Raw genomic sequence first — 22,263 nt, 5'->3', positions numbered from 1 at the left:
TGGAACTCAGAGATCAGCCTACCTTTGTTTCCCAAGTGCTGGCATTAAAGCATCACCACTGTCTGGCTGAGTTCATACACTTTAACCTCAACTGTCAAAACATGAGTGCACAGTTGGTTTTCAGCACAGGGCGAAAAAGTTGCTCCGCCATAAGGGGGTAATAATCGTCCAGGCGTGCCTATCACCTAAGTAACGGAGTCAAGCCGCTTCCTCAGAAAGACTTTGCAAAAGGGTGACGGAGAAGTTAATGAGTAAGTCTGTTAGGCCACTTAAGAATAATGAAAACATGAAAACGAACAAGGGAAGGGGCACAGTCTGGTATGCAGCAATCGTTAATGGAGAGCAGTGGTGGATGCAGGTGCCTGGGCGTGTGTGAAGAGTCTAGAATCAGGACCGTCCGGCACCGTTCTACACGAGATAATGACCATGGACGGACGAGCCCGGGGACTCACTGCGGGTTTCCGAGTCAATGAAGTTCAATGAAGCTCAGGCGAGCTCCAAAGCAATGACTACGTTCATATTTCTTTTTTTCTAGCATGCTCTCTGAGGAGCTCGTCAAGTGACAAAAAAACTCCACAAGGGCCCGACGGGTCGCAGCTACCCAACGCCAAGATTCTGAAAATAGCCCCGGGGCTCGACCGCCGACTACGACGGCCGGTGTGGGGCGCGCATGCGCGCGGCCGCACAGGCTTGACCTCCCGGTGGCACCCGGGAGAAGGCGACCTTCTTCCCGACAGCCCGCGGAGCAGCACGGGTGGGGAGTGGGGTGGGGTGGGGGGGGGTGGGGGAAACGGTATTCTCGCGAGGTCTCACTCCGCGGCGGCGGCGGCGGCGGAAGCAGCGGACACGTGACCGTCTCAGGCCGCCTTCGCCTTGCCCCCTCCCCCTCCTCGGAAACCCGGCCCCCCTCACCCTTCGCCCACCCCGGAGCCGCGGTAATATGGACCGTTTGGGTCCCGGAATCCTCTCGGATATCCCATCACTGGTACCCGGGGGAGCGGGGGACCTGGCGGAATCCGGTTTCGGTGGCGGAGGCGGAGGGGGAGGGGCGGCCAAGATGGGGGTGGGGTGGGGGGGTGGGGGAAGTCAGCTTCCTCCACCTAAGGAAGGAGGCGGGGCGGAGCAGGGGGACGGGGCTCCCCCGGGGCGCGCGGGTCACGTGGGGGCGCGGCGCGCGCTGCGTGCGTGCGTGCGTGCGCGCGCCGCGCCTGACCCGTCGCCCCGCCCCCTCTTCCTGCGGGGCGGCGGGGGGGGGGTGGTTGGGAGGAGGGGCGTCAAGATGGCGGCGGGGAGGTAGGCAGAGCCGGACGCTGCTTCTGCCGCCGCCGCCGCCGCCGCCGCCGCCTCCGCTCCCGCTCCCGTTGCCTCCGGCTCCTCACGCGCTCCTCACGGACCGGGAGAAGCTCTTCCGGCGTCGGCTCCGGCGGGGAAAGTAAGTCCTTCCCCTCAGCCCTTGTCTCCTCTTCCGCGCTCGTCCGTCCGGACAGCCTCCCACTCCCACCAGCGCTCCTCGGGGTCCGTGTGTGGGGGGCCGGTGGTGACGGCGGCGGCGGCGGGCGGGCGGGCGGGCGGGCGGGCGGGTGGGGGAGGAAAGGCGGCCCCTTGACGGCTGTCGGGGCGTCTCTGGCCCGCTGCTCGTTCTCATGCCGCCGGCCGCCCCGGTGGTTGGTTGGTTGGTTCCGGCGTCCTCTGCCAGGCAGCGCCGGCTCTGCGGGAGTCCCGCTGTCTGTCCGTCCCGTGCCCGGAGGAGCGGCTCCCAGGCCGGGCAGCCCGGCCCTGCGCACGCTGACTCCTCCACCGGGGCATCGCCTCCTTCGCCGTCTCCCCGGCTCGAGTCTCTCCGGCCCATCGCTCCCGATTTCGGGAGCGCGAGGGAGAGGCACCGGGACGCCCTTCCCGGACCTCGATCCCCCCTGGCGGGTGGGGTGTTGTCGGGGGGCACGTGGCGGGGGCGGGGGGGACACCTTCACGTCTCGCCGTTGTGGGTTCGCCTTTTTCCCCCGAAGTGAGTTCTGCTCCAGACTTCGGAATCGAGTCCATGAGGCGAGCCATGGCGGTTGGGCATCTGCTCACCTTAGCAGTGTTGGATGTGGTGAGCGCCCAAGTTCCTCCAAGCCGTGTCTGCCGGTGTTTCCCCGGGAGTGGCGTGGGGTGAACTCCACCGCTCCGAAGCCTTGGATTTGTCCGAACCCGTGTGATTGTTGCTTTCCTGACCCCGGCATCCAGCTCCTCCCCTTTCTCTCCCGGCTTTGTGCTTCAGTTTGGTTAATGTTTGCGGGCCACTAACTTGATGCTCTCATTTAGTAAGCTCTTTTTTATGTGATTGCTCCGTTTGCTGTGGGATGCTTTTGTTCGGGGGAGTCTCTGGTTGAGAAGCGTGCGCGAGGGGGGAAGGTGGGAGATAAAATGAGAACCCAAGAAAGCATCGTTTTAATCCATTGAATTGCGCAGCCAATTGTAACCGCACCCGGAAGTTTGTGCTGAACACGTGTTGAGGGAAGGCTAAAAACGGGTCCCCTTTGACCTTTAAACGTCGATTGTTTGCCATGTATGTTGAGTAAAATGTTCATATTCTCTGGACTTTGAGAAATAAAGGTGGAAGAAGGCTTCTGAAGAATCATCCGGGAGGGTCCAGCGAACTGTCAAACTCAAAGTGTCCTAGAGCAGGTCCACTTATTTAGCATTTGCATAGAGTTTCTACCGGTTAACAGTCTTAATGCCCCAAAGTCAGGGTTGATTTTCATAAGCATTGGGGAAAGAATCGTTGTGCAAACGATGCATTTACACAGAATTTCTAGAATGAGACGGCATTTGCCTCTGGTGACTTCAGTGGGACATTAATATTGATAGTTCAGGAACGTTAATTTCCATCTTTATATAGTTTTTCCAGCTGATGGGAGAAGACTTCTTTCTTCTGGCTTCGACTTGCAGTTTAACTTCATTCCATGCAACTCCCTTCAGAATTTTAAATCCAACTCCAATTTAGTTGCTGTATAAATGTTGAAAAAGAGAGCCTATGTTTATTGGTTTATTGAATAATGTTATGTGTTAAACACTCTTATATGTCTTAAATTCTTTGAAGTACTACTTAAAAAGGGATAATATGGTGGGGTTCATTTTGGCTTTTTGGGACAGGGTTTCTCTGTGTAGACCCGGCTTGTCCTAGAACTCACCCTGTAGACCAGATTGGCTGTGAACTCACAGAGATCACCTGCCTCGGTCTTTGGTGCTGGTATTATAGTCCAGGGCCACCACCGTCCAGCTGAGAATGGTGATTCTAAGCTTTTATTTTTTTAGGGTTTTTTTGTTTTTGAGACTGACTCGTTATAATTTCACTGTGTAGCTAGGCTAGCCTCCAACTCAAGATCTTCTTGTCACAACCTCCCTGATAATGGGATTGCAGGCTTGCACTGTTGTCATCGTGTCCAGTCTTCTATGTGCTTTAGAAAAGTTGTGCTTCCAAGACCTCTTCTGTGTGTAGGTGTGGTTTTGGTGCTTTTCTGTGTTTAAGTTGAACTTTGAGTTGAGGCTTGCCCCCTGCCAAGGGCAAGAAAACACTGGTCTGGTCCTACCAAGTAGTCTCTCATGAGGTACAGTAGGCCCCCAAGCTTTGCTTGCTCACATTTAAAGTTCATCTAAAGATGCCAATGAGTTAAACACTTGCTACTAAGTCTGACTACTTGAGTTTGATTCCTGGGATTCACATGGTGGAAGGAGAGAACAAGCTGCCTTCTGACCTCCACACATGGGAGCCATGGGAGCACTGTGCACCCATCTCCTCCTCTCCAATGAATGTCATTATTATTATTATTATTATTATTATTATTATTATTATTATTATTATTTTGTTTTTCCAAGACAGGGTCTCGCTACACAGCTCTGGCTGTCCTGGAACTCACTATGTAGATCAGATTGGCTTACAGAGATCTTCTTGCCCCTGCCTCCTGAGTGCTGAGTTTAAAGGTGTGCACCACTATGCCTGGCTCTATAATCTTTTAAAAGTTCATGTACAGACAGTTTCTGAGAGTTTTTGCTTTTAAATAGAAAACTACTAACTAAAATGACTGGTTTTTATATGCTAATTGACAGATTCCACTTTGATAAGTTTTGAATTTGTCCAACTTTAGGACAATGGTAAGATACCACAGAACATTTTATGAATGGAAGGGTTTTTTTGTTTTGTTTTGTTTTTGTTTTTGAAGACAGAGTTTCTCTGTGTAACAGCTCTGGTTGTCCTGGGACTCACTCTGTAGACCAGGCTGGCCTTGAACTCACAGAGATCTGCCTGCCTCTGCCTCCCAAGTGTTGGGATTAAAGGCGCGCCCCACCATTGCTCAGCTAATGGAAGGGTTCTTGAAGAGCAGGAAGTCAGAGTGAAAGGTGGCTCAGAACATATCAGATAAACTTATTTGTTGGGGTATAACAAAGCAGAAAACTATTTCCAGGAGGTTTTCTTATATCCTACAGTAAGAAATGTTTGTGACCTAAAGCTAGTGCATAAAACACAAAATCTCATGAAATGCTTGCTTTTGAAATACCTGTGTGTTTTGGAATGGTTCTCTATACTGAAATACTTGATTATGTTGACTATAATACTGTAAGCTACTTTGACAGTTAGCCCCCTTTTAAATTGTCAACCACAGCTAGGGATCAGTTCAAGACCCAGGAAAATAGCAAAAGTCTGTAGGCACTTAAGTCCCATTTGTAGTGGGGTCACATTTGCATGTAAGGTAGGCAGGCCCTTACTCATTTCCAGATTATTGTTTGTTTTTTGTTTTTGTTTTTTCGCGACAAGGTTTCTCTGTTTTGGTGCCTGTCCTGTATCTCGTTCTGTAGACTAGGCTGGCTTCAACTCAACAGAGATCCGCCTGCCTCTGCCTCCCGAGTGCTGGGATTAAATGCTTGCACCACCACCACCTGGCTCTCCAGATTGTTTTTAATGCCTAATAGGTGTATGTGATATATGAGGAGATATTGATAATAATTACCCAGTAAACAGTCTTACATGTTCATGCAGTATTTTTCTGCTGAAGCCTTTTTTGAGACAAGGTCTCACTATATGGCCCTGGCTTGCTTGGAAGTTCCTGTGTAGACCAACTGGCTCAGTGCTGTGTTTACATGTGTGGGATTCACATGCTACCTTCCACATTGAACTTCAGGAATGTGGAGCCTGTTGATATGAACACCACATAGTGGGGTGGGAAGGCAGGATTGTGGAGAAGTTGGGTATTGGTCTCCTGGGTTTAGAATTGGACTCTAAGCTTGTGTCCTTGTTACTTTGGTACAGTCTTTCTTTCTCTAGGCTTTAGCTCCTACAGGAGGATACTCTAGGGTTATGCTGAGGATGAAAAGAAAAACTTACTCATAAAAAATATTAAAGGTATCAGAGTGTGTGACTTGTAATCCTAGCACTGGGGGGCTATATTCAGGATTAGGAATTCAAGGTCACCCTGAGCCACATAACACTCTGACTCAAAAAAAGTATCAGTCAGTTAAGTTTGAGGTATTGGTGATAAAGAATTTTGCTTTCCCTTTTCCAGAATTTTTTTTTTTTTTTTTGGTAGACAAGTTCTCTACATATCCCTGACTGTACTGGAACTCACTCTGTAGACCAGGCTGGTCTTAAGCTCAAAGAGATCCACCTACCTCTGCCTCCTGAGTGCTGAGGTGAAACTTCCCTGGCTGTCTTAGAACTCACTTTGTTGACCAGGCTGGCCTCGAACTTAAGAGATCCACCTGCCTCTGCCTCCCAAGTGCTGAGATTAAAGGCGTGCACCATCACACTTGACTCTGTTTATGTTTTTCAGGGTTATCTGTGCCTTGGGTTAGCCATGAACTCCTTGTATAGTTGAACATTAACTTGGATGTCTTATCCTTCTACCACCACTTTGCAGGTGCTGGGATTGAAGGCTTCTTCAAATTTAGTCAGTCTTCAGTCTGGTCTGATGTAGAACTGAAGCTGAGTCTTGAATCAGGCATGCTTTGGAAGTGGGCTGTGTGTCAGTTTCTGTGTCTGTCTGTCTGCCAGTCGTCTTTCTGTGATTTGAATTTAGGAACTTGGTCATGCTAGCCACCTTCTTTAGCACTGAGTAATGCCCACAGACCTTTTTGAAGTGTTTATTTTGTTTGTTTGTTTTGTTTGTTGTTTTTTCGAGACAAGGTTTCTCTGTATAGCTCTGGAGCCTGTCCTGGATCTCACTTTGTAGACCAGGCTGGACTTGAACTCACAAAGATTCGCCTGGCTTTGCCTCCCTAGTGCTGGGATTAAAGGTGTGTGCCACCACCGCCTGGCAGAGATGTTTATTTTGAAAGAGGCTTTTACTAAAACCTGCAGGCTAGCCCGAACTCAGCCTGGTTTGAGTAGGGAATCTGTCTTGTCTCAGCCTCTTGTGTAGCTAGAGTTCTAGGCCTGTGCCCCTATGCTATTTTTTTTGTTTGTTTGTTTTTTGTTTTTTTGTTTGTTTTTGGTTTTTCGAGACAGGGTTTCTCTGTGTGCTTTTGGTGCCTGTCCTGGATCTTGCTCTGTAGACCAGGCTGGCCTCGAACTCACAGAGATCCACCTCCCTCTGCCTCCTAAGTGCTGGGATTAAAGGCATGCGCCACCACCGCCCTACGCCCCTATGCTATTTAAGAATAAGAGTTTCAAAAAAAACTGGTTGTTTTTTTGAGACAGGGTGTCTGGGTAGCCCCAGCTATCCTGGAACTCTGTAGGCCTGGCTGGCCTTGAACCGCCCTGCCTCTGCCTCCTGAGTGCTGGTCTAAAGACCTTCCCCACCATGCCCATACTTGCTGAATGATACTATCTATGTACAGCTGGAAATAACTGTCTATTCCCTTTAGAGCTGATTATCTGCACAAACTAGATGTGAGACACTTAAGTAGTATTTTGTAGAACTATTTTTTTTTTTAGGTTTTTGTTTGTTTTGGTTTTGGTTTTGGTTTTTCAAGATAGGGGTTCTCTTTGTAGTTCTGGCTGTTTGGGAACTCACTCTGTAAACCAGGCTGGACTTGAACTCACATAGAATTGCCTGCCTGCCTCTGCCTTCCAGATGCTGGGCCTAAAGGTACCTGGCTAAAAAATTTAAATTTAAAAATTTTAATTATTTTATATGTATGGATGTTTGTCTGCATATATGTATGTATACTACATGTGTGCTTGGTACCCTAGAAGGCCAGAAGAAGGTGTTGGATTCCCCTGGAACTGGAGTTACAGATGGTTGTGTGGGTGCTGCGAATCAAATCCCAGGTCCTCTGCAAGAGCAGTTAGTGATCATAACCACTCAGCAAACTCTCAGCCCTTTTATATAACTATTTTAGAAATGAATTATTGGGTAGTGTGGTAGTTTGAATGTAATTGGCCCCTATAAGCTCATAGGGAGTGGTACTGTTAGGTGTGGCTTTGTTGGAGTGAGTATGGCCTTATTAGAGGAAGTGTGTCACTGTGGGGGGGTGGGCTTTGAGGTTTCCTATGCTCAGGATACTGCCCAGTGTCTCAGTTGACTTTGATGCCTGCAATATGTAGGATCTCAGCTACTTCTCCAGCACCATGTCTCCCGCATGCGGCCATGCTCTCCACCATGATGGTAATAGACTGAACCTCTAAAACTGTAAGCCACTCCAATTAAATGTTTTCCTTAATAAGAGTTGCCCTGGTCTTGATGTCTCTTAACAGCCATAGAAACCCTAAGTTTGTAGTCTGGGAAGTACAGTGGTGTAGCAGTTATATGAAAGAAGAGAGATCTTTTCATATACTCAGGTTTATCAAAATAATAGTTAAGGGCCAGGGAGATGGCTTAGTAAAGGTGCTTCCTGCAAAAGCTTCACAACCTGAAATGGATCCCACTGGAAAGGTAACAGAGCTGACTGTTTTCATTTACGTCCACACGTGTCCTGCCCCCCATGTGCGGGCGTATTGGCCCACCTCTGCCTGCCAAGTACTACAGTTAAAGGCATTCACCACTGTGCCTGACCATTAAAAAAAAAAAAATTCTGTCTTGTTTTGTATTTTGGGGACAGGTTTTTTCTGTGTAACAACCCTGGCTGGTCTGGAACTAATTTTGTAGACCAGACTGGCTTTAAACGCAGAGGTCTGCCTGTCTCTGCCTCCTGGGTGCTGGGGTTAAAGGCGTGTGCCACTATACACTACTCATTAATAAAAAAAAAAAAATTAAGACCTAGCACACAACTGTAATCACAGTATGCAGGAGGATTTTGACTTCAAGGCCAGCCTAGGCTCCATATAGTGAAACTTTGTCAAAAGAAAAGAACAGAACAGGTAAAAGCCAGCTGCAAATATTCACTTCAGGTTGTGGTCGCGCTCCCCCCCCCCCCCATTCAATCATTCACTCACATATTCAGCAGATACCTCCAGAAGTTAGTTCTTAGTCCTGTCTGAAGATGAAGAAACTGAGTTGAGAGTTTTGTTTGTTTTGTTTTGTTTTTTTAACTTGACTATATTGGAGCACTAGTGAGTTTGAACGTCTGTTCTTTCTGATCTCTTGCTTTGCAGATGATGTCCCTTCATCTGCTCAGACCCATGAAGAGCTAGCTCTAGGTCTCTGTCTCATCCCTGCTGATAAGGGTTGGTGTTAGTGGGTGCTGTACTTTCTGCTCTTTTGGGTGACATTGCTTCTCAGGATTTACACAGTTTCTACACATGCTCCTTACACCTGCCTCTCCATGAATGCTTTCAGATGTGCTTTTGGCAAAAGTGAAACTTTTTGGTTGTCTATTTGCAGTTGATGATTCTTTGGTAATTTGTAATTGTTGGGCTTGTTAGATTGCTGCATGGCAGATGTCACTCACCTGAAGTATGAACTCCTTGGTAGACACAGTGACAGTTCCCTATGTGCAACAGTGTTTTGGATTTGTATTGTGAAAATGTCTCCCCCGACTTTGGGATGAAGCTGCTTTTATAAAAGATTGGCCAGTGTGACTTTTAAGGGCTTTCTTCATTTAGCACTGAAGTTGTGTGAGTCTGTTACCTTTGGGATATGATTAAATACTAAAAGCTGCTTAATGTAGTTAGAGAATGGGTAAGTGCTCCGTCTTGTTCTCTTGCTTCCTGCAGAACAGAACGACTAGAAAATGTTTGCCTAACTGCCTGGAAAGCTCCATAGAGAGATTCCTTCATGAAAAAGTTCCTAGTGAGGTCAAAGGGTCTCACACTATGTTCCTTCTTTTTTTTTTTTTTTTTTTTTTAATGCTGGGCCAGGACTTTTTATATTTTTTTAAATTTTTATTTAATTTATTTATTTATTTATTTATTGAGGAAGAGTTTCTCTTTGTAGCCCAGACTGTCCTGGAACTCTGTAGACCAGGCTGGCCTCAAACTCAGAAGTCCACCTGCCTCTGCCTCCTGAGTGGAGTTCCAGGCCTTATTTATGTATGCTAGATATGATCTCTGAACTTTACTCTCAAGTCCACTTAATTGTAGTTGACAGGTAAAAGTTGCATATGCTCCTTTGGAATGGCTAAAACACTGTACTGTGATCTCTAAAGTGTAGGTTAAGGTGAGCTCTGATCATGTGCTATGCAGCTCTGGGCATCTTTTCTTGTATGAATATCCAACAGTTCTTTCCTTCCACATTTTTGTACTTTCAGTGTTTGTTAAGAAACCAGTTAAAAAGCTCAAGTGAGGCCAGGCATGGAGGTTGGTGCACTCCTTTAATCCTAGCACCACCATGCTAGGGTGCTGAGAACCAGACCCTGGTCCTCTGCCAAAGCAGCAAGTGCTCTTAACCTCTGAGCATCTCTCTAGCCCCCTGCTTACTTAAGTTTCTTGAAAAGTTGCTGTATATTAGGTTGCAGCTTTGGTGCTTGGCTAACCCTCTTCTCGTGGGATGTCACCACTGCATCATTGCATCACACACACAGTTGAGGTATATTGCTTATATGATACAGATTTGTTTCCTGGAAAAAATTCTCACAAGAATGTATGTGTAATTTAGAAAAAATTAAATTGGAGGTGTTTAAAATTTTTTAATTTATGTGTATGGGTGTTTTGCCTGTGTGTATGTGGGTGCACCATGTGCATTGCTCTGGGAAGTTAGAAGAGGGTGTAAGATCCCCTTTAACTGGAGATACAGTTGTGAGCAGTAATGTGGGTGTTAGTAATTGAATCCAGGTCCTTTGGAAGAGTGGCAAGTGCTCTTAACAACCCTTGAGCCATTTTTCCAGCCCCCAGGTTTTAGTTTGAAACCTCTAGAGTCTCTGCTGAATATCTTGGGACACAGTTGTCTTCCTTCTCCTAGACACTGCAGTCCAGTGCCTGTTAAGTGGATGTCTTCCTGAGTCTGCTCCACTTCCCCCCAGTTTGCTTTCACACTGCCGTCAGTAATCTTTCTACGTAAGAAACTGACTGTTGTTCCGGGCTGTCCTGCATCTGAAAACCCTGAAGTGGCCTGTATCATCACTGGAGGAGGAGTGAGGCCACAGATCATAACCTCCTCACGTGCAGGCCCCTGGTGTGTGAACTTACAGTTTGTTAGAATGCAGTGTTTAGAAGACACTTGTCTTCCTGATTATTTCTTCCCCTGTACTCAGTATTGTTATCTACCTAGGAACCGGTGCACAGTTCACTTTTGCCTCCTTTGACCTCATAGTGTGTTTTTATTTTATTTGTAGTCCTAGATGTTCTGGAACTCACTGTGTAGACCAGGCTGGCCTCAGACTCACAGAGAGCAGCCTGCCTCTGCTGCCTCCTGAGTACTGGGATTGAAGGTGTGCACTACTAGGCCCAGCTTCATAGTGTTTAGGCATACACTCTTTTTTTTTTTTTTGTGGTTTTTTCCAGACAGGGTTTCTCTGTGTAGCTTTGCACCTCTCCTGGAACTCACTCTGTAGCCCAGGCTGGCCTCGAACTCACAGAGATCCGCCTGCCTCTGCCTCCCTAGTGCTGGGATTAAAGGCGTGCACCACCACCGCCCGGCTGCATACACTCTTAACTTGATCTTAGTGAGAAGGAGTGAAAGAGACTCTTGTCTCTGAATGCTGTGCTTCTGTGTCCTTTAATTTTAGTGTGAAGTTTCTGGGATCAGAGACTTTCATCTTTTTCCAACATGTAGCAGGTTCTTCATAAGTACTGAATGACCAGCTCTGATAGAAAATGTTGACTTGCTTGTGTCTAGAAGAGAGTTAATATTTTTCACTTTGTTCTAAAGATGGTGGAACCGGGGCAAGATTTACTGCTTGCTGCCTTGAGCGAGAGTGGGATTAGTCCGAATGACCTCTTTGATGTTGATGGTGGAGATGCCGGACTTGCAACTCCTACTCCCCCTTCAGTTCAACAGGTAACAGTTCTCCAGATCCTCCAGAATCCTCTCTGAATTTGCAATTTCCATTGTCATTTACTATTAGCAGTGTTGTTGTTTTCCTGTTGGTGGTGTTGGGGATTGAACCCTGGGACTTGTGCTGCTAGGCAGGCACTTTACTGCTGATACACAGCCTCAGCTGTTTAATTGACATTTTAGAAAAAGATGTTCTTAACAGGGTTTCTCTATGCAGTCCTGGCTGTCCTAAAACCTGCTTTATAGACCAGGCTCCACCTGCCTCCCCCTTCCCGAGTGCTGAGACTAAAGATGTGCGCTACCACTGCCCAGCAATAAACCTTAACTTTAAAGATAACATGTGAATGTTGTCTTTACGCTGTTTTTATTAATGAAGTAGTTACTATTTGCATCAAAACCAAGACATTGTTTTTCCTATTGCTAAGCATTCTTATAGGAATAGTATTAATTTTCTTCATAGTTGCCTTTGGTCTTTATTGGGACCTTTTTTATGACTTCTCTTTACATTTGCAAAAATAAAAAAAAGTTCTGATATTAGTGTAGTTTGTGGAGATTTTATGCTGACCAATATTTTGTTATAACTGATGTAGTGATTGTACAAACTGTTTGATTGTAAACCTTGACTTCGTGTGTATGGTACTGGGGTCTGAGCCAAGGACTCTGCAGGCTAGTCAAGTGTTCTACCCCTCAAGTAGACTCTAGCTCTAAAGTTGTTTTTTGTTTTTTTTTTAAATAAAATAAATGCAACTCTTGTTCTTGAAACAGAATTCACTGCTGTCCATCCTTTCTCTGTTATTTTCTCTCTAGTCAATGCCACTTAGTGCATTAGATCTAGGTTTGGAGACAGAAGCAGCAGTTCCTGTTAAACAAGAACCAGAGACAGTGTCTACTCCTGCACTATTAAATGTGAGGGTAAGAGCCACTCAGATTTGGTGTTACTTCTAAAATGGTTTAGGGTGGTAGCAAAAATAGAACTATTTATTTGAAATAAGATCTTTAGCCCTGGCTAGCTTTGATTTCCCTGTGTACCAGAGAACACTTGTGTATTTGTAAATCATTAACAACAACAAAATTGGTGAAATGAAGATTGAATGTACATGTTATCTCACTATTTTCAGTGTTTGGTACCTTGGCTTTTGTCAGTAACTTTGATGTGATTAATTGTGCTTTACATATAGAGTTCTTTGGACCTTACCTCAAATATAGCCACTATCAATATGATCCAAAAGATTATGGTCAAACTGGTTAAAATTTGTCAGTTTGTATTGTTGGTTTAAAAGTGGTAAATAGCAGTCTAGAAGATTTTATTGAAAGTTATAGAAAGGAGCTAGAGTTGTCGCTTAGTGATAGAGGACTTGCCTTGTAGGTGCCTGACCCTGGGATGACCCCAGCACCACAAGGACAAACACACACCAGTGATATACAGAGATACTCTATGCATACAGACGTAGCATTTTCAAGTTGGCTTTATTTTATTTCATTTTTTAATTTTTTGAGATAGGGTCTCATGTAGTCCATGTTGGCCTTGAGCTCAACTTCTGCACATTCTGTGTCTCTGCCATGTATGGCTCTCACAGTCCTGAACCACACACTCAGCTTTTTCTTTTTCCTTTCTCCTCCCTGTTTTCTTCTCACTCCACCTCCTCCCTAACAACACAAATGGTTTGTGACACTGGGCAGTGGTGGTGCACACCTTTAATCCCAGCACTCGGGAAGCAGAGGCAGGCAGAGATCTCTGTGAGTTCCAGGACAGCCAGAGCTACATAGAGAAACACTGTCCTGAAAAACCAAATAAATAAATAAATAAATGAATGAATGAATAAGGGGGGTGTAAAGGAGGGAGGATTGCGTGGCTTTGTCTTAGACTGTTGATAGTAACCACCTTATTACCAGTGTTTGATGTTTACCTGTTATCTTTTTTCCAGAGCTGAGGACTGAACCCAGGGCTTTGCACTTGCTAGGCAAGCACTCTACCATTGAGCTAATCCCCATATGACTGTTTATCTTTTTATACTCTAAGATATAGCATAACCTGTATGATAACAAACAGCTTGGAACAGGAAAGACAGTGTTGGGCTTTTGAGATGGGTCAGTGGGAAAGATATGTGTCACCATGCTGCAAGACCCAAGCATTCCAGGGAGCCGGGATCCTCAAGTTGTCCTTTTACTCCCACACATTTGCCGCTCAGAAAAATGAATTTGAGGAAAAAATGGAAAGGTTTTTGTTTGTTTTCAGTTAAAAGAAGTGCAATGTTAGCAGAAAGTTGGCTTCAAAGAGCTTGAGTGGCGGCTCAGCAGTTAACTATTACTATTGCAGAGCCACCCGTATGGGGCAGCTCTCAGGTGCCGGTGACTCCAGCTCAAGGAGGGCTGGTGCCTCCAGCCCCCATAAGTACCTGCATATACCCCTATCCATACAGATTAAAAGAAAAATGATAATAGAAATCTTTGTTTTTTTCAAGAATGGGCTTCGCTGGGTAGCCCTGGCTGTCCTGGAACTCACTCTGTAGACCAGGCTGGGCTCAAACCAGGAGATCCACCTGCCTCTGCCTTCCAAGTGCTAGCATTAAAGATGTGTGCCACCACGCCTGGTGACAATAGAAATCTTTAAAAAATAAAGTAAAATAAAAACTGAACTCAGGAAAACCTAGGTCTTGAGTGGTTTATATGATTTGCCTAGACTTGTCTGCCTGGTTGGCAGTGCTGGCTAGAATTTTTTTTTTTTTCTGTTGCTAGGCCTATTAGAGTTACTCTAAGTCACAGCTAGCTTGGGATAGCTTTCCATGATAATTTATATGTCCTTTAATGCCTGTATTAAAGTGTCAAATTACTACTACACTGTTTCCTGATTGCTGTGTTTTTAACCTAATAATTTATAGCTAATCGTTAAATTAGAATTAAAGTACCATAGTTAAGCAGGAATAGAATAAAGTTTAGATTGTGTGGATGTTGACTCTGGGCTCTTATATGCCGCAGCAGGCATGTGGTCAGAGGACAGTTGTCACTTCTTACCATGTTGGAGACAGAGTCTCTCTGCCTTCCATGTCACTGTCAGAGCACTGGGGTTACAGATGGTCATGAGTTCTGTGTTCTGGAGATGGAAGGTTCTCGTGCTTACAGCTTTCCCTTTTGAGTCCTCTGTCCAGCATCTGTTTTAGATTGCTAAATGGATTACTAGGTCTCCAATGCAGACTGTCAAAGTTAGATTGAGTGTGTGAAGTGTTTCTTCTTTTCTAGCAGCAGCCTCCATCCACTACAACCTTTGTGCTGAATCAAATCAATCAACTTCCAACCCTGGGCTCTACAATTGTAATGACTAAAACGCCGCCTGCAACAACCAATAGGCAAACCATCACTTTAACCAAGTTTATCCAGACCACGGCAAACACACGCCCTTCAGTCTCAGCACCAGCAGTACGAAATGCCCTGCCCCCTGCTCCTTCTAAAGACCAGGTTCAGTTGAAGGATTTACTGAAAAATAATAGTCTAAATGAACTCATGAAACTGAAGCCACCTGCCAACATTGCTCAGCCCGTTGCAACTGCTGCCAGTAAGTTGTTTACAGCTCTTTGAACTGTATGTCTTCCCATGCTATTTTGTTTTCCGTGTGTGTGTTTCACAAGTGGTTTTGGATGTTTTGTTTAATATTTATTTTTTTCTGAGTGTGTCTTGAGTACATATATATGTATGTACCTTGTGCATGAAGTACCCATGGAGTCCAGAAGAGGGCATCAGATTTCACTGGCTTCTTGTGAGCTGCCTTGTAGGTGCTAGGAAATGAACCGTGGTCCTTTGCAAGAGCAGTAATCTCTCTTAACTGCTGAGCCCTCTCTCCAACTCTGCTTTTGGTTGGGATTGGTTTTTGGTTCCCCTGTCCCCTCTTTCCCCCCAAAGTGGTTTCTCTTGTGTAGCCTTGGTTGTCTTGGAACTCTGTAGATCAGACTGCCGTAGCCTCCCAAGTGCTGGGATTAAAGGTGCTTGCCACCACCATCCAGTTTAAGAATGTGGGTTTTACGGTCTTTGAAACAATAAATACCTAATGTGTGTATTGTTCCAGCTCCTCTCTGGACTTTAAGGTGTTGCTGGGGGAAAAACATGAGCCCTCTAGGAGCTCATGTTGTACTAAAGAAAGATAGTGAACCTGTTGTGTTTCTGAGAAGGGCTGGTGCTATGAAGAGAAGTGAAAGGTGCATGGAAGGGCAGGCCCAAGCATCTTACTGTGCCTGTGCCTATCTATGTATGCCCTGTCTACCAGCCCCCTCTCTCCCCAGGGAGGTAGGTGTTTCCCACTGTCCTATTGTGGAACTCATCAGACAGGCTAGGCTAGTCTGGCTAGCCAGTGAGTCTCAGGGATCCTCCTGTCACCACCATAACCAGCTTTTTGGGGTTTTTTGTTTGTTTTTGAGACAGGGTTTCTCTGTGTAGCCCTGGCTGTCCTGGAACTTGCCTTGTCGATCAGGCTGGCCTTGAACTCATAGAGATCCTCTTGCCTTTGCCTCCCGAGAGCTGGGATCAAAGGTGTTCATCACTATTTCCCAGCAGATACTGTTTGTTTTTTTGAAGTGAATAAACTGCTGAATTTTTAAACTAGAGGAAAAGAAATTGAGACTTGTAAATTTCAATCCACTTCTCTTCCTGCAGCTGATGTCAGTAACGGTGCAGTAAAAAAAGAATCTTCTAATAAAGAAGTAGCAAGGATATGGATAAATGACATGAAAATGAGGAGTTTTTCCCCCACCATGGTGAGTTTTAAATGGTATATTGATATTTCTATGTAATATACTTGGCTGAAAATTACTTTAGAAAAAGCCTCAGAAAACTTGTTGAATGGAAGTAGGCTAATAATTACAAAAACTGTATCTTTCATGGCAGTGGTGTTGTTTGCAGGGCTGACCTTTTTTGTTCATCTACCTGGTCAGGAAAAATGACAGCATGGAATTAGCCTTAAACCTTTGGTAACTTGGTGGAACCCAAATAAGTGGCCAGTTAGGAGCTATGCAGTGATCTGGATGAGTTGTTCAAATATTTTTTTCCTTAATTGTGGAAGTGCTGTGTGCCTTAGGTCAGGTTCGTCAGATAATGTTTCTGGATGGCAGTGTGTGTGCAGTGAGTGTCTGGAAGGACTCTCCTTCCTGAGCTCTCCTGTTTCAGCAGACATAGCATTTGGTACCATCTAGACTTAAGGAGTTGTATGAGGGCCATCAAAAGGTGCAGTGTGGATAGAGTGGTGGAGGCACATGACTTTACAACTGAGGGGAAGGTACAGTAAAGGCCCTGGGTTATGAGGAGGGACACTGTCGGGACTCTGACTCTGTAGGCCTTATGGAGGAAGGGTGTGATGGACGGGCAGGGGTTCATAAGGAAGCATAAACTAACAGGCACCGAGGAGCTGATGGTTGGAGCTGCTGGTTCTGCTTACAGATCAGTGATGCAGGGCATACAGAAGACACGGCAATGGACAGTTGAGTTCTGTGGAGGGATCCAGGTTATAAATACATGCTAGAGGAAGAAAGGCCTCTTCCTCTGGTTTAAGGTAGATGGGTAGGAAGAAAGGCAGACAGATAGTATGATTTGAGGAATATTTACAGTGAGAAAGGAAAATTGTCAACATAATTTTTGTTAATATTTGTATATTCTATAAAATCTTGGTTTGATAGCTTGTGCATTGGGGTGACCCACCTTTTGTCCCCATACTCCTTGTTCTTTCAAGTCCTGGATTGAAGAGGGGCTGAGATTGGAGAGAGATTATCAGAATTGAGGGACAGAGTAGTTGTAGATGGTAGCTGGAGGGTGTAGAACCCTGTGGTGGCTCCTTGGTGTGTTGGTTGCCCTTATTGCTGTCTCCCTTTGGACAGGCAGGCAGGAACTGAAATTGCACAGAATGTGCAGCTGGTACCTTGTATTGGCAGGTTGGAAAAAGGTCCCATAGGCTCTTGCCCTTTGTCTCTAGACTTAAGATTGGTTGTATTTTGTGTTACAGAAGGGTCCTGTTGTTAAAGAGGAAGATGAACCGGAAGAAGAAGATGAGGAAGAAATGGGTCATGCAGAGACCTATGCAGAGTACATGCCAATAAAATGTATGTCTGTAGGTTTTGTCAAAACCTCTAGAACTTAATCTCTCTTAAACAATTAAGGTATTAGTACACCTCATCAGTCATGGTAGATGAGACTAGAGGTGTGTAGGGGTTGTCCTGGAACATAGACCTGCCTGCCTCTGCTCCATGTGTGAGGTCTGCTTTAAACTAGGTGATTTCATCATCAGTCTTAGAAACTGTGTGCTTAGGTCATTTTGGTCAAATGTCAGTAATACACTACAGTTAGTAACTTTATATTATAAGCTCAGAGTGAGTGGCTACTATTTTCTCTGTCATAAGATTGGAAATGTTACTAGAATGATTGAAATGAGACATTCTAACATTTTTATTTAGTAAAGCTTGGCCTGCGTCACCCTGATGCAGTTGTGGAGACTAGCTCTTTGTCCAGTGTCACTCCTCCTGATGTTTGGTACAAAACCTCCATCTCTGAAGAGACCATTGATAATGGCTGGCTCTCAGCGTTGCAGCTCGAGGCAGTTACCTACGCAGCCCAGGTAATTCTTAGTTAAGTTTGATGCTTTATCTTGATATATAAAATAAAGATGGGGGGGAGGTTGTTTGTTTGTTTAGTTTTCATTTTATTCATTCATTCATTCAGAGACAAAAATCTCTGTATGTATCTCTTGCTGTTCTGGAACTCTCTGTGTAGACCAGACTGGCCTCAAACTCAGATCCACCTGCTTCATCCTCCCAAGTGTTAGGATTAAAGGCGTGCACCAAAATACCTGGCTTATACTTACTCATTCATTCATTCATTCATTTATTTTTCATGTGCATTGGAGTTTTGCCATGGGTTTTGGGTCCCTTGGAACTAGAATTACAGACAGTTGTGGGCTGCCATATGGGTGCTGGGAATTAAACCCAGGTCCTCAGGAAGAGCAATCCCTGCTTTTAGCCGCTGAGCCATCTTTCCAGCCCCCATATTATTATTTTGTATATGATGTGTGTGTGTCTTAGGAGTGTATTCCACATGTGTCAGATAATGACAGACCAGCAGCGGGAGCTGGAGTGTTTCTGCCCTCAAGCTAGAGTTAGAGGCAGTTGGGAGTCACTTGACCTGGGTGCTAGGAATCAAATTTTGGGTCCTCTGGAAGAACAATAAGTGCCCTTAACCACTGAGCCATCTTTCCAAGCCCCATGTAATACAGTTTTAATAAAGGTAAATTTTTCTTGCCAGAAAACTTGGAATTGTATTTTTTCCCCCCAAACTTTTATATAGTGGCCAAACGGTGGTGGTACACACCTTTAGTCTCAGCACTCAGGTGGATCTCTGCTTTTGAGGCCAGCCTGGTCTACAGAGTGAGTTCCAGGATAGCCAGGGACAGACAGAGAAACCCTGTCTCCAAAAAAAAAAAAAAGAAAAAGAAAAATTAGGTTATGTGTTAGTTAGGAAAAGGGAAAATGTAGCAGGGATCTTGAGAATGCCTTCTAGTAGAAATGACAAGTCATGACCTAGAATTTTACGTGGGGATATTATTAATATGAAGACTGTGTTTATCTTCTATCTAAGACTTCTATAGGAATCTGAGGTATATGTAAGAATGTTTGTTACCCCATTTTTTTCCCTTTTGAAAAGACTTGGTGCCCGTACTGTTAAGGTAGTTAGTAAACTGGCAGTCATGTGCTGTGCAAGTACTCTTGGTAATACACCATGTGAGTGGGACTCACTTCAGTCATGCTTGAAGAAATTTTGTTTTAACTCCATTTTTGTAGGATAAGCAATGCTGTGTGTGAATGGTCAAGTATCTTGTGAAAGTTGACATTTTGTCAGGCAGGTCTTCAGAGGAAGAGGGGAGCAACCTCACCAATTTCTTGTCTTTGCTGTTGAGTGCATGGAGGGTAGAAGGCAAGTGTAGTACTTAACAGAGAGAGAATGTCCATGCTGGGGGTGGGCATGCTTATGTCAGAGTGCAGGAGGGGTAATGATGACACATGTCTGTGATTGTTTTAATTGAGTAGGAGCTTATTTACTGAAGCATGGGCAACTTCATTACCTTGATGAGAAAATGAAACCCATTCTTCCAACTTTTCCCTTTTTAGCAACATGAAACATTCCTCCCTAATGGAGATCGTGCTGGCTTCTTAATAGGTGATGGTGCTGGTGTGGGCAAAGGCCGGACGATAGCAGGGATCATATATGAAAACTATTTGTTGAGTAGAAAAAGAGCATTGTGGTAAGTTCCAAAAGGTTGGCTGACTGAGGAAGTTTTTTTTTTTTGTTTGTTTGTTTTTAATAGTTTGTTTAGCATGACAGGATGAATTTAAATTAAATTTTAAGTATCAAGACCTTAGTTCTATGAAAAAATACAATTCAAGTTTAATTTGGTTTACTTTCTTTTTTTGACAGGTTTAGTGTATCAAATGATTTAAAATATGACGCTGAAAGAGATTTAAAGGATATTGGAGCAAAAAACATTTTGATCCATTCATTAAATAAGGTATGGAAGCCTCCTTGTTCAATGGGGCTATCAGTGCATACTGACTGACTCATCTATGAGGATGGGACAATTGTTTTTGTGGGTTTGTTACAAGGACTAAATGAGTTATTTCACACAACACACATGCTAGGCTGTGGATGTGTCTAATGGCAGACAAAGTGGCCGTGGTCCTAGGTGTAATGGAGTTTGTTTTCTTGGTCTCCAGTGTTCTATTTCTCTTAGTTTCTAGAGTGCTTTGTATGCCTGTCCATGTGCAGGGTAGAAAAATAGTGACCCCATCACATTTGTGCAACCTAGAGAGAATCGTTTGGTTTGCAAACTGTTGGTATTTAACTAAGAGAGTTGTGTCGGTATGGAAACAAGAAAGTGAATATCTACATCTAAAACAGTTTTACATGATTAGAATTTTTTTTTTAAAGATTTATTTATTATGTATACAGCATGTGTGACTGCACGCCAGAAGAGGGCACCAGATCTCATCACAGATGGTTGTGAGCCACCATGTGGTTGCTGGGAATTGAACTCAGGACCTCTGGAAGAATAGTCAGTTCCCCTAACCTCTGAGCCATCTCTCCAGCCCCATGATTAGAATTTTAATGGTTACCTAATATTTAAGATGGGGTCTTACCATAGCTCATGCCGGTCTCTAAATCACAGCAATCCTCCTGTCTCAGTGTCTCTCTAGTGCTGAGATTAAGCATGTGCATGTAAAGTGCCTGGCACAAATCTTATTTTTGTTTTTTGAGACAGGGTCTCACTGTGTAGCCTTGGCTGTCCTCGAACTTGCTATGTAGACCAGGCTGACCTCAAACTCATAGAGGTCTCCCTGCCTCTGTCTCCTGAGTGCTTGGTTTAAAGGTGGGTGCCACCAAGTCTGACCTCCTGACGCAAATCTTAAAATGTACTATGTGCCTTTTTTTGGTTTTGAAGAATCCTAGAAGGAGCTCCCTACTTGTCTTGAAAATCAGTGACTGTAACCCTGATTTTCATGTTTTTTATCTGTCCCATTGTTAGGAGCCTCGTCCTCACTGGCTTTCCTTTGGTAGGTCAGCGGCTTTTCTGGTTAGGTTTTATTTAGTAAAGTAGTTAATGTGTCAGTGTGGTAATAAGTTTTGAATGATTGCAGTGTAAAACTAAACCATGAAACTGATCCCTGGATAAGGTTTATTTCTAAGCAGTGTACCTGAGGGGCACGTTACTCAGGATTCTGTGTTTGGAGGTGCCGAGGATAGAGCCCTGTGTTAGGCATGCTAGACCAAGTGCTCTACCGCCAGGTCATACCCTAGCTTATTTGCTAACACTTGTGCTGAGGTCCTCTATTCCCGACTCCGTCATAGTGCTTTATGAATAGTATATGAGTGCACAGCAGGTATGTGTGGAGCCTGTTGTCATTTCTGTAGGGAAGCTGATTGGACATGTTCGCATTTATGTACTGTAAGTTTTCTGCATCTAGATTGTTTGGAGTCTGTCATAAACCACCTACTAACTTGACTCTCATAGTTTGTGGTGGGTACTTCTGAGAGGAAGATGTACTAATTCTTTCTTTCTTCTTTTTTTTTAGTTTAAATACGGAAAAATTTCTTCCAAACACAATGGGAGTGTGAAAAAGGGTATTATTTTTGCTACCTATTCTTCTCTTATTGGTGAAAGCCAGTCTGGTGGTAAATATAAGACCAGGTTAAAACAGCTTCTGCATTGGTGTGGTGATGACTTCGACGGAGTGGTATCCTTTAATAAAGATTGTGTTGATTTTTAATGCCATAAAAAGTATATGCAGAAGCCGGGCGGTGGTGGCTCACGCCTTTAATCCCAGCACTCGGGAGGCAGGGGCAAGCGGGTCTCTGTGAGTTCGAGGCCAGCCTGGGCTAGCTACCAAGTGAGTTCCAGAAAAGGCGCAAAGCTACACAGAGAAACCCTGTCTCGAAAAACAACAACAACAAAAAAAAAAAGTATATGCAGGCACACCTAAGACAGCCAGAGCTACACAAAGAAACCCTGTCTGGAAAAATTTAAAAAAACAAAAAACAGCCGGCCGGTGGTGCATGCCTTTAATCCCAGATGTGTGAGTTGGAGACCAGCTTGGTCTACAGAGTGAGATCCAGGACAGCCGGTGTTACACAAAGAATTCCTTTCTTGAAAACCAAACCAAACCAACAAACACACACACAGACACACATACACACACCCCTGCTATGCCTGGTAGTGGTGGTACACACCTTTAATCCCAGCACTCAGGAGGCAGAGGCAGGCGGATCTCTGAGTTCTAGGCCAACCTGGTCTACAGAGCAAGATCCAGAACAGGCACCAAAAGCACACAGAGAAACACTCTCTCTAAAAACAAGAAAATAAAAAAATAAATAAAATTATGTTTAGGGCTGGAGAGATGGTTCGGGGTTAAGAACACTGACTACTCTTCCAAAGGACCCAGGTTCAGTTCCCAGC

At 44.7% G+C, this 22,263-nt stretch overlaps 1 protein-coding gene across 17 annotated transcripts in view; it reads left to right on the top strand.

Moving 5' to 3' along the window:
- Positions 1-827: 827 nt before the first annotated feature.
- The window catches only part of Sbno1 (strawberry notch homolog 1), a 53,631-nt gene continuing 32,195 nt past the window's right edge, over positions 828-22,263 (top strand). Inside the window, exons 1-10 of one of the 17 annotated variants that reach the window (XM_042268073.2) lie at positions 828-985; positions 11,163-11,291; positions 12,096-12,200; positions 14,526-14,838; positions 15,930-16,030; positions 17,269-17,365; positions 17,717-17,877; positions 19,424-19,557; positions 19,731-19,821; positions 21,383-21,544. In XM_042268073.2, coding sequence (XP_042124007.2) covers positions 941-985; positions 11,163-11,291; positions 12,096-12,200; positions 14,526-14,838; positions 15,930-16,030; positions 17,269-17,365; positions 17,717-17,877; positions 19,424-19,557; positions 19,731-19,821; positions 21,383-21,544 — 1,338 coding nt within the window. In that variant the 5' untranslated portion in view covers positions 828-940. Of the gene's footprint in view, positions 986-1,247; positions 1,433-3,863; positions 3,964-10,253; positions 10,467-11,162; positions 11,292-12,095; positions 12,201-14,525; positions 14,839-15,929; positions 16,031-17,268; positions 17,366-17,716; positions 17,878-19,423; positions 19,558-19,730; positions 19,822-21,382; positions 21,545-22,263 lie in introns of those variants that run through there. The other 16 variants (XM_076561267.1, XM_006970692.4, XM_076561275.1 and 13 more) reach the window with 16 other exon arrangements.

Source organism: Peromyscus maniculatus, chromosome 23 (genome assembly GCF_049852395.1).
Source record: "Peromyscus maniculatus bairdii isolate BWxNUB_F1_BW_parent chromosome 23, HU_Pman_BW_mat_3.1, whole genome shotgun sequence".
NCBI classification, from domain to species: Eukaryota; Metazoa; Chordata; class Mammalia; order Rodentia; family Cricetidae; genus Peromyscus; species Peromyscus maniculatus.
This window is presented reverse-complemented; position numbering and strand designations above follow the sequence as displayed.